This window comes from Polypterus senegalus, chromosome 17, assembly GCF_016835505.1.
Source record: "Polypterus senegalus isolate Bchr_013 chromosome 17, ASM1683550v1, whole genome shotgun sequence".
NCBI classification, from domain to species: Eukaryota; Metazoa; Chordata; class Cladistia; order Polypteriformes; family Polypteridae; genus Polypterus; species Polypterus senegalus.
The window spans coordinates 93,336,933-93,356,941 of NC_053170.1; the positions used below are offsets into that span (position 1 = coordinate 93,336,933).

General features: G+C 34.8%; 1 protein-coding gene across 1 annotated transcript in view; it reads left to right on the forward strand.

Annotated features, from left to right (window-relative positions):
* Positions 1-17,770, forward strand: part of gps1 (G protein pathway suppressor 1) — a 29,206-nt gene extending 11,436 nt beyond the window's left edge. The window contains exons 3-14 of the mRNA XM_039739688.1: positions 4,556-4,737; positions 5,058-5,222; positions 6,178-6,313; positions 6,668-6,745; positions 6,855-6,915; positions 7,153-7,238; positions 8,602-8,696; positions 9,829-9,934; positions 11,294-11,374; positions 14,447-14,584; positions 14,969-15,103; positions 17,172-17,770. Coding sequence (XP_039595622.1) covers positions 4,556-4,737; positions 5,058-5,222; positions 6,178-6,313; positions 6,668-6,745; positions 6,855-6,915; positions 7,153-7,238; positions 8,602-8,696; positions 9,829-9,934; positions 11,294-11,374; positions 14,447-14,584; positions 14,969-15,103; positions 17,172-17,246 — 1,338 coding nt within the window. The 3' untranslated portion in view covers positions 17,247-17,770. The remainder of the gene's footprint in view (positions 1-4,555; positions 4,738-5,057; positions 5,223-6,177; positions 6,314-6,667; positions 6,746-6,854; positions 6,916-7,152; positions 7,239-8,601; positions 8,697-9,828; positions 9,935-11,293; positions 11,375-14,446; positions 14,585-14,968; positions 15,104-17,171) is intronic.
* The last annotated feature ends 2,239 nt before the right edge of the window (positions 17,771-20,009 follow it).

A 20,009-nucleotide genomic window follows, 5' to 3' on the forward strand; every position in this document is an offset into this window, starting at 1 on the left:
TATATATATATATATATATATATGTGTGTGTGTGTATCTATATATTTGGCTTGCACCACCACCATCTACTCAAAGCACCGTGATGTTCCGACAATGATGGATGGATTAAAAGCCAGAAGTCTGTATGACCATCAACATCAAGTGACTCCGTGAGAACCCTAACTGCAAAGAGGACTGCTTCATTTATGTTAGGTAGAATGCCCAGAGGGGACTGGGCGGTCCCATGGCCTGGAGCCCCTGCAGATTTTATTTTTTCTCCAGCTGTCTGGAGTTTTTTTTTTTTGTTTTTGTTTTTTCTGTCCACCCTGGCCATCGGACCTTACTCCTTTTCTATGTTAACTAATGTTGTCTTATTTTAATTTCTTAGTTTGTCTTTTATTTTTATTTTCTTCATTATGTAAAGCACTTTGAGCTACTTTTTGTATGAAAATGTGCTATATAAATAAATGTTGTTGTTGTATGTGTATATATGTGTGTGTGTGTGTGTGTATATATATATATATATATATATATATACCTGTGTGTGTGTGTGTATATATATATATATATATATATATATATATATGTGTGTATATATATATATATATATATATATACCTGTGTGTATATATATATATATATGTATATGTACATGTATATGTATATATATATGTATATGTATATGTATATGTATATGTATATATATATGTATATATGTATATATATATATATATGTATATATATATATATATATATGTATATGTAAGTATATATATATGTGTATATGTATGTATGTATATGTGTTTGTATACTTAATGTACATTTTTTTTTGTGGCCCAGGATAAAGTAATGTAAAATACTACTGTAAATTCTGTATGGTATTTTTATGTAGTCAGTCATCAAAATACATGTAGTTGATGTGATACATAAACATGTGTAGTACATTTTGCTTTATCACCTGTTGTAAGATATAGTTAGCATCTATTTCAGTTTATTCAGTCTTTATGTAAGAAAAGAATTTAATCCACATTTGTTGGCTTTGCTCCATTCCTTCTCACCTTGAAGGGGTAAAGTCATTTACTCCTGCAGCTGTTGCAAAATGCATAGAATATGGTAGACTAATTTTGCAAGCTTATTGTACAAGAGGCATAAAAAAGAGACCACTTTGTGCCTGTTGCTTTCATAATAAACTGGTTCCTTATGACTTGATACTAGTTTAAGCAGTTTAAAAAAAGCATGATTGTTGCACACTTAAACCCCTGTCTGAGCGGATCTGAACTATATATTTTATTTATCAGATTTGGGCAGTGTTCAGAACTCAAAATCCTTAATTTTATGACTTGTGTGATAATAGTTAGATTTTCCGGTATGAAATGTTGGTAGTGGTGAAAAGAATTGTAACCTTTGAAACTGGTAGTTTTTTTTTTTTTTTTCTTTTTAATTAAGAATCTCTTTTCATTAAAGTGTTTATTTAAATAAACTGCTTTCATGCTAAGGGAATGCTGCATTAATATGACAGGAGTATGAATAATGCTCTATGTTAAATTGAAGAACTCTTTAAGCATATGATTAGAATTTTCTGCAAAATCCACTGACTTATTGTAAACTTCTTTTCTTGGCAATACGCATAAATTCAGCTTTTTCAGCTATTAATAATGACAAAATTGAATATAGAAGGTTGAGTGGTAGATCCTTTTATGTAGACATTTAAGCTTATTTTAGAGATGAATGTTAATATAATTTATGAATACTTTACATTAATGCATGATCCAAAATGCAATATGAATAATGCATACCAAGAAGTAGTAAGCTAGCATGTAAAATGCATTTAGTACCTTATTGATACTGAGCAAACATATGAACCAGTAAAACTCTCGCGTATAGAAATAGATTGTTTTGTACTTGTTCCCTCATAGGTAATATTTCTTTTTGGATTAAGTGCACTCTCTGGAGATTACAGCTGAGGTTTGTTGTGCCACACATACTTATTTACCTACCCAGTAATGCTGTTGCACAAAATACTAGAGGAAAGATAGAAATGTTTTTATATTGATGAAGCTAATACATATCAGCATAGGGTTTCAAAAATAACCTTTATTTGCATGTTAATGTACGGTTTATCTTGCAGCATATTGTAGGTAGTTTTGGTTAATTTAATTTTGCTGGCAACTTCTTTGCTAGAGATCCTGCACAGCCTAAGTCAGTTGTTTTAATGTGACTGTTACGCTTGCACTGATATGCCATCGAGTTAATGTTTGTTTATTTGGTGCTCCGTTATGACGCTCATTTGGTCTTGGATGCAGAAATCTAAATTTCTATTACACTAAGTCAGCTTAAATATATGTAAAGAAATATACTTTGCCTCCTATGTTTCCTGTAGCTCTCAGGTAGTAAAAGCAGTCTGTTAGTGACTCAACTGTTCAAACATTGATACGATAAAAAGAGTTAAGTTACTTTTCAGTATTTTATTTGTACTGTTTATGTACATTTTAGATGTAACACTGTGTGATTTTTGTAGTCTTTATTTTGAATCACCAAGAGTTAATTCTGTGTTAAACTGTTTATTTAAAAAAAAAAAGAAAATCCTCTGTTTTAGCAAAAAGTATGTTTCTCAAGAATGCTTTAGACAATAAGCTTTTGTTTATTTTTTAAACATGCCAAACTGTATCTGTTGATTTGAAATCCTCCCTTTTGTCTACTAAACTGATTTATTCTCAGAAGTCCTGTCTATATGATGACCATTCTGTTCTTCTGCGGTAGTGGTGAGCATTAGGGATGGATACATATTGTTCATGTTCAGTTTTATCTACTTAAATATTCTATATCTGCAATAAAAAAATACGTACACAGTATATTTTAAAAGAAGACATGTAGGTACACTTGCTTTCTTCTTGCTGGTAGGCTTGATGTATCATGCCCCTTTCTGGAGTAAATTATTGATGGAATCCTTTTTGATAGTCCATACAAATATTTCAATTCACTTTCTTTTTGGTTTACTCACTGTAGGCAATACCAGCAGAACAAGGTGCTAAAGACGTCTTTAGTATGAAGTATGTGAATGAATTAGGGGTTTGCACACCCCTAGCCAAACATATTTTGTTTACATTTGAAGTAAAAAATAGTTAATATAATTTTGACAGTAAAAAAAGTAAAAAAAGCATTTTTATGAAAATGTTAATGTATAGTTATGATTAGTTGATGAACTAAAATTAAGCAGTAGATGTGTCATTTGCAAAAGTTTTTATTATATGTTGCAAATTTTTGAGCAGTGTAGAGCCAATGACCAGGCTCATGATTTTGAAGCTTTAATTTATTTTTTCTTATATAATAGAACAGCAGATAGTGAGAAACTATTGCTGTATTTACTTAATATTGGAAGTGAGTTTCTATTTACTTAATATTGGAAATGAGTTTCTAAGTAGGAAATTTCTCATAAAAATCATTCCAGTGGTAACTCATTGTGGTATAGATTAGCTATGGCTTTTACATATAGACTAGGGGGCAAGCCCCCCGGTGCCTTTGGCGCCCAACTCTCAGTTGCGTCCAGTCTGCCGCTCACGTTGTGAAGAGGGGCAGAAGCACCCCAAGGAGACGCGGTTGCTCCTCCAAAACCCCCTCTTAAACGGTGATACAATGGGAAACAAATAGTTTTTTTTTTTTTACCTCCTCTTTGCTTAATCAGCTGCTGGATGGCTCCTGCTGGCTCCTGCCGTGCCATATGATCTGCATCAGCCTGTACAGCAGAATAAGAATCATAATAAGCATAATAAGAATCTGAAAATCTAATAACATCACATTAAATTCTGATAAATTCCGAAAAGAATGATACCAAACATATATATGTGGGTTTTAAAGTAAGTCCGATTTAAAGCGTGATAAAAACGTCACATAAAATCGTTGCACTTTTAGGCTTAGGATTATATATATATATATATATATATATATATATATATATATATATATATATATATATATATATACTGTTCATAGATATAGATATATACTGTGTGTGTATGTATATATATATATATATATAGAGATATATATATATATATATAGATATAGAGAGAGAGAAGATTTGTGAAGTTGCAACATAACACTGACCTCTCACCTCACTTCATTATATAAAATTTTCAAAATAATAGTACATCCAAGGAGAAATAATATTTGGATTTGAATGACCTCTTATTTTCCTTAAAAATTGTGAACAATTTTAAGTTTTTTTTGTACAGCTTTACCTGCACATCAGCAGCGGCTTCTTGTTTCTCCCAAAACTCTGACTGGATAGATAAACAGGATGAAGTGAAGTGCTTTGTCATAAATGGTAAACTTGAAAATCTGTTAGTGTTATCCCAGGTTAGCTGATGCTGTTGTTAATGTGGTAGGATCATGGAGACATAATAAACACTTATGCTTAGCTGGGGATTTTATAATAAATGTTTGTTTACATTAATATTCTTAGACTGCACTGATCTTTTTCTTAATTGCATAACTACTCATGCTCCATGAACGTTAGCAGTTGAGATTTCCTCTTTTGATTGTGGACTTCAATTTGTCTTGTCTTATTATATTTTAGGATCTTGAACAATATGCATCTAGCTATAGTGGCTTAATGAGGATTGAAAGGCTACAATTCATTGCTGACCACTGTCCTCAGCTGCGCATTGAAGCTCTTAAAATGGCACTTTCATTTGTCCAAAGAACTTTCAATGTTGACGTATATGAAGAAATCCATCGTAAGCTTACTGATGCCACCAGGTATGGTAGATTATTAAAATTTTGACGCTATATTACATAGAATCTTGAATGTGTATTGCTTTTGTTTTATATTGATCTGTGTACTCCTCTTACAAGCATTGGTGTTTTCCCAGTGCTTTACCAGTTTTTATGCCTTTTTGTTTTAAATAGATTTCATTTAACATTTGACATTTTTGCCAAATGTCAGTATTATTTGTGTTGTGAAAATATTTTTTCCCTTGCACTTTCCCTCTACAAAGTGATATCCATTTTATGATCTTTATTTAAAAATCTGTGATTTTTTGTTATAATTCAGCAACAAATTTGTGATTGTATTGCAGAGAAATACAGGCGGTCCCTGATGCAGTCCCTGAAGGAGGAATTGAACCCCCCCCACTTGACACAGCCTGGGCAGAGTCCACACGAAAAAAAGCTTTGCTTAAACTCGAAAAACTGGACACTGATCTGAAGAACTACAAGGGAAACTCAATCAAAGAAAGCATTAGGTGATCAAGATTCTTCTGTCTGCTTTAGCAGTGACTCCCACTATAGAGCATAATAACATGGAAATATAATTACAGATAAAAATGGTAAACTGGAAAAGTGTAGTGAAAAGAGTGATTGACTGGAATCATAAACACACTTAACTTGAAGAAGGGGTGCACAGCTTTCAGCATACCCAAACAGATGATGCTGAAGAGACTATAGTATGGGGTGTTGTGGGTGGAAAAATGGAACAAGAGCAGTTGTAGCCTGTCTTAATCACTGCTCTGTTTCCTTGGATGACACAACATACACAAAATGCTCTTTAACACTTAGGATACATCAATAGAAAATGTTTCTCCTACAGTGAAAAAAGTGGCATAGGATGCTTAGAAGAAGATGCATCCATCACACATTGAAAGCTGACTTTAACCAATTTACTGTAAATAAATCTAGCATAAAATTTCCTAGAAAAGACAGAACCTTTAAGTAATTTCTGTTTCATTAAATAAATAGTGTTTCTGAATGTTGGGTAGCACAGTAATGTATTGATTAGTGTTATTGCTTCATGGATCCTACACCCTGGGTTCGAATCTTATGGGCAGCAGTTCTCCATGTACATTCTGCATTTTCTTCCAATGCAGTTGTGTGATTTCCTTACAAATGGTTGAGTAAGTGAGCAAGCGATGGATGGATACATACATACATACATACATACATACATAGACTGTCAGCTTCCACATTGACCTTTACATCTCACTTTCCAACAGTATAATCCAGCAAACTATTATGGAACAATAGATTGTATGTTTAAAATTGTCACTATAAAAGGTATAACCATGTTTATTAAATGCCAGCTTCAGCCAAGTTCATAAAATACATTGGTTAATATTCCTGTTTGGGTAGACTTTAATGGTTAAGCTTTACTTTTATATGTTGTATTAATATGTTTTGTTTATGTGGTTCACTGATTTCTAGGAGGGGTCATGATGACCTAGGAGATCACTACCTTGATTGCGGAGATCTCAGTAATGCACTGAAGTGTTATTCCCGCGCGCGAGACTACTGCACCAGCGCCAAACACGTCATCAATATGTGTCTTAATGTTATAAAGGTAACAGCAGCATGTCTGCTTTGTGCGTACAATTAGTAAAATATTATTTAAAGTTGTTAAATAATGAATATTCTGACATGTGTATCAAAAAAGGAAACATTGTTCAGCTGTTGTAGCTCTTTGAATCTTAAATCTATGAATTTTTCTTTATTTTCTATTCATTACCATTTTTGTCAGTTTCACAAGCTTTGATACTTGTATTGAAAACATTTAAGCTAGTTAGTTTATGGCTTACATTTCTAGTTTGTCAGAATTCGCCATATTATGTACTGAAACTTTTCGGAACTTCTGTTTTTTTTTTCTTCTTTGGATTTAAAAGGTAGCAAATTTTTTTTTTTATGTTTCTATTTTAAGGTTAGTGTTTATCTTCAGAATTGGTCTCATGTCCTTAGTTATGTTAGTAAAGCTGAGTCCACTCCAGAAATTGCAGAGGTGAGTCCCATTTAAGTAGATTGTATTTTATATTTTTCTGAATTTTAATACACTTCTAAATTAACATTTTCCTGTGCTCAGTATTCACTGCATGTATATTCATTTTCAGCAAAGAGGAGAAAAAGACAGTCAAAATCAAGCAGTCCTTACAAAACTAAAATGCGCTGCAGGTAATTATTACACTTTTGAGTAAATTTTTTTCATATGAAAAATAATCTTTATTAATGTTTTTACTTACCGTATGTTGCTTCTCTATTAGATTTGAGTAGATTAGCTGTTAGTTGTGTTCATTAGAATGATGTTGTAATTAATTATATAAACTGCTGTTCTGTGTGTTAAATCATTTTAACAAAGCACGCTAGACTGTGATTGCAAACATTTTGCCATTGCTATTTTTTCTTTTTTAGGTTTGGCAGAATTGGCCTCTCGAAAGTACAAACAGGCTGCTAAGTGCTTTCTGTTGGCTTCATTTGACCACTGCGACTTTCCTGAGGTGAGACATTACTACTTGACAGGCCACAATAGCAAGTAATTTGGGTCTCTGTAACTTTCTAAAGGAAAACATGGATTCAGAAATTAGTGGATGTACCTTTTCTTTCAAAGTATACTACAGAATTATAAAAAAAAATGTAGTAAACTTTGCAGTAGGGCCAGCTTAATGTGGGATTTTAGAATTCTGATGGTGATATTTTCATATCAGAATAAACTTAAGTATTTGCTAGAATTTCTCTGTCTGTTGATTAGCATGCCTAGGTAGTTTATCAGTCTTTGCTTTAGTTAAAAAGTACTTGTTGCTCTCCTGATTTGAACTAAAAATTTAATAAATTTTTTTCATTTAAAATTGTAACTTTATAACACAGGTAGTTAGCAATGACTTGCATATTTGCTTTTAAGTTGTTGTGTCTTTACCACTAGGCACAACAGTAAACTTTATTGTGTTTTCACCTTGTAAATATTAGATTCCAATTTAGATAAACTTTTTCATTCATATAGGTCAGTGGAAAGTCCATCAGCTCTTCATATTTTGAACAAACAATGCTAGTGGTATTGTTGCACTTTCTGATGGTGTCTTTGCTCCAGACAGCAGCATGAACAAAGAATTTAATTTCCCAAACTGTTTGGCAGCGTGCTGTCGTTTTAGATAATACAGTTGTCAGTGCCATGAAAACACATCCCCTGATGCGTGTAATGCTGCTCACTCAGTCTTGATAACAGATAGATGGAACGGTGCCACCGATTTTTTGAATATAATCATAAACACATATTGTAGCTTCACGTTGCAGTTTGTACTTTTTCCCATGAACCTTTATCAACAGCAGTTTTACAAACTGTCTAAAATAAGCCAACATAATCTGGTAATATTGGTGGTGCCCTATGGCATTGGATTATGCTATACACCTTTGGCATGTTTGTATAATTTGTAATGTAAAGCAACTTTTAGCACCACGCTTAAAAAATACTAGAGAGAGAATCAAGTTTAATGTTCAGATTTGTTAAAAGATCTGCAATGGCTAAATATGCCCTTCTATTCATGCCAATTGGGTCAGTACTGTGGTTTTTACCAATTCTGTGGCAAAAAACAGAGTATGTTGGTTTTATAGCACTTCTATTTTTTCTCTATACTGTGAAATGTATGTCGTTGGCATGGTTTGCATACTTGCACTATGGTTATCATGATTGCCCTTCACGTCTGACTTCCCAGTTTCTGATGCCCTTGACTCTTGTTATGTCTCTGGTACTTTTGTAAAGATTCAGCTCTGGTAATTTTTCACATTAATGATGCTACATTTTATTAATTTCATTGTGACACTGTGATTAATATTAATTAACCTTAGTGCATTGTTTCTTTCTTTTAGCTTCTTTCACCTAGTAATGTAGCAGTTTATGGCGGGCTTTGTGCTTTAGCAACATTCGACAGACAGGAACTTCAAAGGAACGTTATTTCTAGCAGGTATGGCTGTAATCATTTGAGTTTGGTAATCACTTGTTACAACCACAATTGACACAAAAGCAAGAAATATACAAAAAATGTTTAACTGAACTAATTAAAAAAAATCACAAAACTGGAACAGGAAATTTCTAGTGCTGCATTTCTAGTGCAGCGGTCCTTTGTCCCCAACCCCCCCTCAAGTGGACATCTTTATACCATATATGCCAAAAGTGAATGTGTGTGTAAATGTATGGAGATGGGGAAAAATGTAGTCTGGATGGGTGAACCCCCCGATCATTTTTCATTTCCATGCAGTTATACTGTTGAACGTCCTGCCCAGTGAATGAGTGTGTTCAGTCAGCCAGTGTCCTCGTGTGTAGCTGATTTGTTTCCCCCATTCCCTGTTAATTCAATTTAATAATGAAGTGAATTCGTGCATATTCATATTGACTCTATCATGCCTGGTTTCATTGGTTTACACATATTTTGACTTTTTCTTCTTGTTTTAATAAATTAAGTCAAGCCCAATCCCTGCCTGTTTTTCATCTTACACTAAGAACATGATTGACTGAGTGTATAAGCGTCCTCTGTTGAAGATATTTTTGTCTTACTGGACATGTTGTACATTGCAGTAGTTATCTGGGGCCTGGGGTGTCTACACTGCTTTTGAGTTGTATAAGATGACATAACTGCTGTGATTCTGTAAACTGCTAAAACAAAAAAAAATATTGATGGACACAACTGAGTTTCCGGCATTTACATGGCACTGAATTAACTGATCAGGGAAACATAACATTTTATCTACAAATAAATCAATTGTAGCCAGTATGATAACTTTTAATTCATAAATTTCTTTTTGCACTTGAAATGGCCTGCTACTTCAATAAAGAAATAATTTAAACGCTAATTGTTGATAAGAAGGTACATCAAAAAAAATAAGACCTATGAATATAAATAAAAATGTAATTCGCACACAGAATCAGTAACTATTTAATTGGTTTGGTTACATTTATTTCTATAGCTTTTTGTTTTTTGGAAATATTTTAAATGTTCTGTCTTGTTCATTAAAGGTTGTGTGAGTTAAAAGTGTGAAAATGTGTGTGCTAAATGCATTTTACAGCCTTATAAGTATTGTGTGTTTTCTTTCCTTAAGCTCATTTAAATTATTTTTGGAATTGGAACCTCAAGTTCGTGATATTATCTTTAAATTTTATGAATCAAAGTATGCCTCCTGCCTGAAAATGCTTGACGAAATGAAGGTGAGAATTTGCATTTTTTTAGCACTTTCTTCTAGTAAAGTTTTTATTGATATGTAAAATATGAATCATTTCAAAGACAGAAAGCTTTGCTGAAATAGGAATGTACAGTATGTTTAAACTTCAGAATTATCATGGCTGTAAACTTCTTATTTCAGGTAAATCTTAAAAAGTGGTTCAGACACAATGAAGTAAAATACATGTATTTATGTATTAAAGTTTAATATATTAAAGCTATTAATCTATAATACACATATACTACTGTTACTGTGGGAAATTAAAAAAAAATGTGTTTAGAACTGGAACTTTTTAAAAAATGCATTAATACATATTTTCAGACAGATCAGATTGGTGCAAAATATTCTATTAATGGGAGCCAGTGAACTGACCATTTTTCTGATGTCATTATCTTTGCTATTAAAGGAATACTTCACCCAAAACAATATTTTCTAATACATTACTTTTACTGTATGTACTTTGTTGTGGTGGGCAAGAAAATTTTTAATCTTTTAGTAAAGAATGGAGAGAAAAAAATTTATATATAATAGGAACTAATAGTGACCAGTGCTGTACAACGGCAAGCAATGTGAAAAACATCTGTAGAATAAAAGTAAAAAATATGTTACTTGTGTCGAATAATCCATGTTGGTTATCCAATTGTATGCTCAAAACATGCAAAATGTATTCTTTTTGCTATAACAGTGTTAAATAGTTACTTCTAGAATAATCCACACACATTTTAAACCTGAAACTAAAGCCTCATGGGAATCATGTTTTCAATTGTAGACGTAACTCTTGACCAACAAAAGATGGGGGAAGTGGTGGGTCTTCATTTCAAAATATGACTGATATGAGGAATTAATTTCATTGTTTGATTACTTGGTGATTCAAAATTCAACTAATAAAGGTGTGTGTTTGAGTGGAGCCTCTGATAACCTGGCACTCCATCCAAGGTTGATTCCTACTTTACACTCCGTGCCAGTTCCAACTCTAAATTGGATTAAGATTGGGTTTTATTCAATACTAAAAGATTTGGGATCCCTTTTCAGTTACTAAATTTCATTTATTTATTTTGGAATGTTTCATATGATTACTCAAAATTGCTGTTTATAGCTTTTATTAATGTGATTTGTTTTATGTTCTTTAAGTGTATTGTGAAGCAAAGTGAATTTCATATTTTATTTCTAATGTTCTTTAGGCACTTAACTGCTTTTATTTGTTACACTTGTTTAGCTCCTTATGCCAAAAGTAGCTAATCATTGCTACTGTTTAATAGGTGGGCATTTCATTTTACTAAATTGAAGTTAAAATAACTAACCTGATAGAAACTCAATACTGATATCATTTTTCAATTATAATTAGGACAACCTTCTGCTAGACATGTATTTGGCACCTCATGTGAGGACACTATATACACAGATCAGGAACCGGGCTCTAATACAGGTAATTCAGCCTCCTTTTTTTAAATATTCTTAAACATTCCTTGTTGCAAGCAAAACATGTTTCTTTGATGGAGTTGGAGTGGGTGGTTGCATTTAGTGTACCCTAAGAAAATGTTATATTGAGCACATCATGTTATTCTGCTGGGCGTAATTAGGTGTGTTAGATGACTTGTTGGTAAAGCTGCATGGTAGCGGTTAAAAACAAAGTCATTAATATCTCAGGCTGTGTTGGAGACAGATTTTACAATGTATTTGTTACCTTCCAGAAGTCTACTTACAAACAGCATAATTTACAGATAATATGGACATTAAGTCATCAGGATAGCACATACAAAGAAAATAGGTCAAAATGAGAAGATTACATTTAGTACCTTCTAGAATGTCAGTTTTTAAAAACATCAGAAAGCAGGCAGTATTTGGATATTGGGGCCTGAGCATCATTATACATAGCATACAGAAACAAAAACACTTCATATTTGACTGGATTTACTAAGGGTACTGTCATGAAGTGTTAGAACTGTGACACTGTTAGCTTTTGGGAATCCCATTTGTTGCACAGGTTTATGAAAGGTAAACAGAATCGTGTGATGTTTGGAAATGTTACATTTCTTGGATTTGTAACGGGGCCTAAAGGTGATATAAAGGAGTATATTATTGGGGGTCTACATACTAAAATTCTGTTCAATTTAGGCTATAAAAATACTTTTTTTAAAACGGCCTAATAAGTAAGACAGTTTTCATGTTAAGCCCAATAAATCGCATTTCTTATTTATTTATTTATTTTTTGAGAATGTCTTGCCCTTTTAGTATCCTCCAGATTCATACCTTGTAGGAAAACTGCATGGTCATCATGGCCAGTGGGGTTGGGTGCTTACTTGGTGGGGTGGTTTGATTAGTTGATGGCACCCCTTGGAGAATCATGGACGATCGTAATGTCAATTATTTAATCAACCTGCAGTGGCCCACTACGACCCATCATCATCAAATACAACAGTAACTTGCAAAAAAATGCGACCCATAGTTTAAGAAACCCCTCAATAAATACCATTTTGAACTGAAGGGTGTATGAGAGAAAGGTATCAGTAGAGCTAAATGGTATTTGTAATAGAGAAAACACCTTGGAACAAGTTTTCAGTTTAATCCATTTTTACTAGGAGTTAATGAAGCCGAAGCACATTGTTCATGCCCAAAACTACACAGCAAGGGGTGTAAGATACATTTATTGTTTGTTGTCTAGTTTCAGCATTTTAATAATAATAGAGTGTTTCACTTAAAATGTGACACAGCTGTGCTGGGTGGAACATTTTAGTGCTCAAGTGCCTTGACTAATGTTTACTACACCCTTAAGCTCTCGATTAAATCAACCAATTTCCTTTCTGTTTTTAAGACGGTCTGTCTGAACATTGTGAACTTGTTAAAGTATATTGTGTGTGTGTGTATATAAATATATATATATGTGTGTGTATTTATCTCTTATATATATATTTCTCTTCTGGTTCGTCCTGCTTCCACTTCAAAACCGGTCCCTCCCACATGCAGCCGACACGGAATTTCTTTATTCCTTTTCGTCCTTTTCCAAACCCCTTCCCCATGCTGCCTGTGGCTTCCGATACACCTTGCTATTTTCGTTATACTGCGACAGTTGTTTCCTAAGCCTTTGTTATAAAATGAACGACAGTATTTTATCTGTCAATGGGTTTTTGTACAACGTCATCTCTATTCCGGGATCCAGCAACTGTCGTCTCCAGCAAAGCACCTATTCACAACTTCACAGGGAGCCAGTGAAGTTGAGAGAGAGTAGGTGTAATATGTTCAGGGGATTTAGAACAGCAGGTTAATATCCTGGCAGCAGAATAGACATACATACACACACACAAGGGGGTGCACCCTGCTTGCTTCGCCTAAACACCCCCTCACCCCTGGAGTGCGCTACGCAAAGAGAAGGGCTGAACGCATACTAAGGAGGTGCGGTCGCTCCTCCGAAACCCACTTTTAAATGGTGATACAATGGGAAACAAATACATTTTTTTTTTTACCTCCTCTTTCCTCAATCAGCTTCTGGCTTGCTGCTGCAGCTGCTGTGATATGTGATCTGCTTGTCGTGCAGCGCTTTGAACATTTAAAAGCCTGTACAGCAGCTGTCCTTTTGTCTCATTGCCATGTCTCGCAGGATGTTAAAGTGTCTCCAAGAAAATCATGTTGCATCTCCTTCCAAGATTTTTTTTTATAATATGTGTGTGTATATATATATATATATATATATATATATATACACACACAGTGGAACCTTGGTTTGCGAGCATGATTCGTTCCGGCAACGTGCTCGCAGTCCAAAGCACTTGTATATCAAAGTGAATTTCCTCATAAGAAATAATGGAAACTCAGATGATGCGTTCCACAACCCAAAACTATTCATATAATAATGATTAATACAAAATATAAAGTAAAAATACATGACTTAACCTGCACTTTACCTTTGAAAAGAATCGTGGCTGGTGTGAGTGAGTGGGATTCCACCCAACGGGATGACATGCGAAGAGCGTCTCAAAGCAATCGCAGTCTCCCAGCACTGTAGCAGAGACACACACACACACACACACGAAGAACCATCAGCTCAGTTGTGATCACATGACGCTCAGCCGACAAAGCGTATCCATACTGCTTGTATTGTAAGACCTCGCTCGTTTATCAAGTCAAAATGTATTAAAAATTTTAGCTCGTCTTGCAAAACACTCGTAAACCAAGTTAATCGCAAACCAAGGTTCCACTGTGTGTGTGTGTGTGTGTATATATATATATATATATATATATATATAATGTCTATATATTTTTATATTACTGTATGTACAGGCATAATGATTTCTTTGTAAGTCTGCATGTTTAGAGGCGTGGGTTAAATAAAGAGTGGTAAAGGTGTACCATTAACCAGGGAAGCTCTGTGAAAACCTAGCTATATATATGGTTTTGCCTGTCCATTTTGAATCAACAGGTGGTTTTCTTTGGGGAGTTTGACAGTGATGATTAGCTGCAGTGGCCCCACAGCCGTGTGTGTAATATTTCTTTTCTTTTATAGTACTTCAGTCCCTATGTTTCAGCAGACATGTATAAGATGGCCACAGCATTTAACACCACAGTAGGAGCACTGGAAGATGAGCTGACCCAGTTGATTTTGGAAGGGTTGATCAATGCAAGAATTGATTCACATAGCAAGGTGTGTAGAGTATGAAGAAATGCAAACAAACTGATTAATTGTGAAATGAGAAGACATTGGCGTATAAATAATTGTTAATTATTAAAAATGATATATTTAAAAAGCATGAAAATGATGTAAGAGTACATTTTGGATATTTCAGGTATCACTGTAAATGTTTACCCTTCTCTGATTTAGAAGTCACATTTTTTTGATCGTGTAACTCCTCCTTAGTTTTTCAGGTATACAAATCATTGTAACGGTGTTGACTGCTAAAGCGGAAGCATTTTAACCTATTATTTGTGGTTGTGTTCAGAAATGCTAGTTGATAATTTGTCTGCAGAAATCGCTTTCATTTTCTTTGCATGATATAATTATTAATTACTGGCTCATTATTTTAAACAGATTCTATATGCCAGAGATGTGGATCAAAGAAGCACAACATTTGAAAAGTCTTTGCAAATGGGAAAAGAGTTTCAAAGACGAGCAAAAGCCATGATTCTGAGAGCTGCAGTGCTGCGCAATCAGATACACGTAAAAGTATGATTTATTTTTTCCATGTTCTTTTATGATTTACTTGTGATCATATATATTTTGCAACAGTTCACAAGTATCAGCTTCACACAGAAATTTTAACAGTAATGAGCTCAGTATTTTGGCTTTAAATCCCTCATTGGGTGGTGTTTATGTTTTCCTACAATTTTTTTTTTTTACATGTTTCCACAGGCCCTTATAGAAGAAAATGTTATTTTATTTACCATTTCTTCCGTCCATTGCTTTGGCCATACTTGGCTATTATTTTTCCCATTTCTTCCTCAGACAACATTCTTCTTTTTCTTCTTTTGTCCATGTTCAGTGTAATGCACACAATGACACAATACAGCTGAGTGAGGACTTTGCTCAGATGGACTGAGTGACTGATTATAAGACTGAAGACACCTGTGACACTAATTAAAGTAATTAGACTGCTTCCGATATCAATTAACTTCTCAGGAGTCCTAATAATTAATGTCCATGTCATTTTTGTGTGTGTGTGTTTTTTAATAATATGGTTTTAAGACCTTCGTCAAAAGAAAGGTGTCTGCTCCATGGAATATGCAATAAAAAATGGTGGATGCCAGTTATTTTGTCACTTTCAGCTTTTTTCGCAGAAAGTGGGGAATCTTTTTTAAAAAGTGTAAGGGTACCAACTCTTTTGGCCTCATCTTTGTTCCAACATATAACTGTGGTGGAATCAGCAGTACAGAGTAACAGGGGATTGTGGAAGAAAAGTGAAAAAGTGAAGGCAGGGTGGAGTGGGTTGTTAAGAGTGTCAGGAGTAATTTGTGACAGACGGGTATCAGCAAGAGTGAAAGGGAAGGTCTACCGGACGGTAGTGAGACCAGCTATGTTATATGGGCTGGAGACGGTGGCACTGACCAGAAAGCAGGAGACAGAGCTGGAGGTGGCAGAGTTAAAGATGCTAAGATTTGCATTGGGTGTGACGAGGATGGATAGGATTAGAAATGAGAACATTAGATGGTCACTTCAAGTTGGGAAACAAAGTCATAGAGGCGAGATTGCATTGGTTAGGACATGTGCAGAGGAGAGATGCTGGGGATATTGGGAGAAGGATGTTAAGGATAGAGCTGCCAAGGAACAGAAAAAGAGGAAGGCCTAAGAAAAGGTTTATGGATGTGGTGAGAGAGGACATGCAGTTGATGGGTGTGACAGAGCAAGATGACGAAGACAGGAAGATATGGAAGAAGATGATCCGCTGTGGCAACTCCTAACAGGAGCAGCCAAAAGAAGAAGAAGGTGCAGTGATCAAAAGTTTCTGGTCTATTGGCTTAAAGCTTATATGGAGAAATGGTTCCTTTTTGTTTGTCCTATTATGGTGACACATAGCAATGCGTAGACAAATAAGCAGGCAGAGATTTTACATTATTACTAAATGTGGTAGTTCCAGTATCGTTAAATTATTCAAGCTGGCTTCTGTCTTCATATAACACAGAAAATAACACCCAAAGAGTATTTAAAAAAGAAAAAGGATTTTCCTTGAACTTTTTAGGCCAGTTCTGTTTCTGCCATTATCTGAGCAACTATCTCTTAACAATGGAGTGTATTATAGCATGGTTAACACAAGATACAAAGAGATTTTCTATAAAAGGTATTTTGTTCTGTATATTGGGTGTCTTGACAGAGCAGTTGGCTCTTTATTAATATTTATATAAATAAATTTATATTATTATATTATTAATATTTATATTTATTATAAGCACTTTGAGCTACTTGTTGTATGAAAATGCGCTATATAAATAAATGTTGTTGTTGTTTATTTACTGCCTTGAGCTCTATAAAGAAAGTCTTCAGTTATTTTCACTATTCACTGTGGTTTTTGGTTGCAACAAATTTTATAATTCAGCACTGTCCATAGAACATTTTGACCTTGAGAGAGAGTATCATGAAAAACTTTATTTAAATGTCACAGTATGAGTTGATTCGAGACGGTTGTCTAATTGATGGAAATGGACTTCAAAAATATGTCATGAATTAGACCAGCCAATAAGCAGAGCTTATTCAAACATATCTAATTAATACATTTTTGTTTTCTTTTGTTTTTTTGCAGTCCCCTCCTAGAGAAGGAAGCCAAGGTGAACTCACACCTGCAAACAGCCAAACACGAATGAGCACCAACATGTGAAGATTTTAAAGCAGATGCCTCTGTGCAGAAACAGGGCCCAGACAGCATCCCGGACATTGGTCCTGATAGAAATAAGCAATTTTCTTCCTGAAAAAAAGAATGAAACAAAAGACTTTATTTAAATGGGAGGATGTTGTCTTGGTTATCTAGGTTAAGGACAAGAACAAAAGGCCTGTTGCTTGAATGAAAAAAGTAAAGTTTTACAGCTCTTAAGCTGTGCCGTCTCGCTGTTCTTTGTTTAAAGATGCAGTTTCCTTTGTATCTTGTGATGAACCTTGAATACACACAGAAACCTCAAAACTGAAACCTAGCAAATTATCTCATTGATTTTTTTATGATAAACTTGAATTAATACTCAGCACCTTTTAACAAGAATTTGGTTTTGATCCATCATAAGTATATCTTTCAGGTGGCACTTTGAAAACACACATTTGTTTGGAATCGGTAAATGTTTCTTTATTGAAGCTGTGTCGATGAGCCTTTACTCCAGAAGCTTTGCTAATAAAGCATCTTGGTGCCTCTTAGGTTAATGTGTTCTAATCTTTTTGATTGTACCATGGAAAACAAAACTCACTAACAGCATAAAGTAATATCATCTAATACGGAGTGACTAAATGGTCACGGAACACAGTCTGTGATGCTTTGTCACATTTTGTATGAACACAACATTCTTAGCTGCTCTCAATTCTTAAAATGGATAACAAATTTAAATATTAGTCACTATATAGTATTAGTATTTATTCTACACAAACATTGGTTTTGGTCATAAAATATTTTCCACCTTGGCTAACAGTAATTTAGGTTGGTTTACTTGGTGTATTACATTAGAGCAGCATTGTGCTTGTTTGGTAGCAGCAAGTCAGAAAAGAGCTTATAAAAGAGAATTCGGAGTAACAATTATTGGTATGTGGAAATGTTAAACATGACAGTTGTAACTGGCAAAAGCCATAAAGTGTTTTAATCTTGCAAAGAATGATTTCTTTTTTGTTTTTCTTATTAATTAAAGAGAGAAGATTAGAATTTAGAAGTCATTTATCAGAGTACTAGGAAATGCTCAGACCCCTGGTCCTCAGGTAAAGCAAGGTGATATGTGCCATTTTGGGAAGACTGTTTTGTTTTCACCTTGAAAAAACTACAACTTCACTGATATCGCTGATCTTTTCTACCGGCAGGTGGTGCTGCTTTTCTACTCGATCTGTCAATCTCTTTAGTACTCAGATTGTCATGAAATTTTTTGACTTTCCAGAACATATCAGTTAATACATTTTTGTTTAAGACCAATAGCAAAGATCTACTCCCAGTAGTTCATGAATATGGCTGTGGCAAACGTGTTTGATGGTCATTGGCTGATGTATCTGTAGTTCTTCTTCCATCACGTAATTGGCTTCTACATTTTTTTTAATGCATGTCAGATGTTGCCACTCTTCTTTTTCCTTCTTGGTTAGTTTGGCCTAAGAAAGACACAGTCTTTGATAACACCAAAGATGGTGCTATCCAAATTTTTGCCTTGACCACCACATATGAGTTTTTATTTATTTGTGTATATATATATATATACACACACACACACACTAGGGGGTTTGCACCCACCCTGCTTGCTTTGCTGGCCAATCCCCAGCAAAAACCCCACCTCCAACCCCCCATCCTGCACTACGTGCCAGACATTTCATGTCTCTGCTGCTCACGTTGTGAAGAGGGGAGCTGAATGCAACCCAAGGGCGTTGCAGCTGCGTGTGCAGCTTTTGACTGGTACTGTATCCATTTAAAGCTCTCCCTGTAAATCAGTCATGGTGATTGGCTGTTTACTTAATTGGCTGCGGCATAAATGGAGCACAGCATGGCAGCTAACGTGTGTTTGTTTATTAAGAAGCATATCGCATCGTGTTGATCAAGATGGTGGGTCCCTGTTGTCCTTTGGATGCCTTGCTGTGCTGAGCCCGGCTCTCCATTTTTACAGTATGTATTGTTGCTGTCTAAACCAGAATTAGCTTCTATTTTGCTGTTTTCCCATCTCATATTTTAAAGTGCTGTTGGCAAATGGAAGTAGCACTAAAACAATTAAGGCTGATTGGCTTCATGAGATGTTCAAATATTGTGGTAACCCGCTCAACGTGGCCTGGTGATTTGTACTTTGAAATGCAGTGTAGTGCTGGAATGTGGAGAGAGAAGAGAAGAGAAGAGCTAGGGCGGTGGGCATAGGGTTGCCAGATTAGAAAATTAGAAATATGGGACACTCTTAAAATCTCTTTCTATATTACTATATATAAAAATGTATACATGCCCCCTACACACCCAGACCAATGTATTATATAAAAGTAGAGAAATAAGTTAAAAACATAAAGCAAGGATTTTGATGGGTAATGGGGAAAACAAAAGTAAAATAATTTGAAAATGATTTAATACAAGCTAAAATACATTCTGTAAAAGCAAAATCATTTGAAAATATCTACCAATCCTGGGCAGGGTGCCAACCCAACACAGGACGCGCACAAACACACCCATACACCAAGCACACACTAGGGCCAATTTAGAATCGCCAATCCACCTAACCTGCATGTCTTTGGACTGTGGGAGGAAACCCACGCAGAAACGGGGAGAACATGCAAACTCCATGCAGGGAGGACCCGGGAAGCGACCCAGGTCTCCTAACTGTGAGGCAGCAGCGCTACCACTGTGCCACCATGCCGCCCCAATAATTATTATTATTAAATAATAATAACAGTAAGACTGTCGCCGTCCTCAGCCAACCATAGCAACTGAACA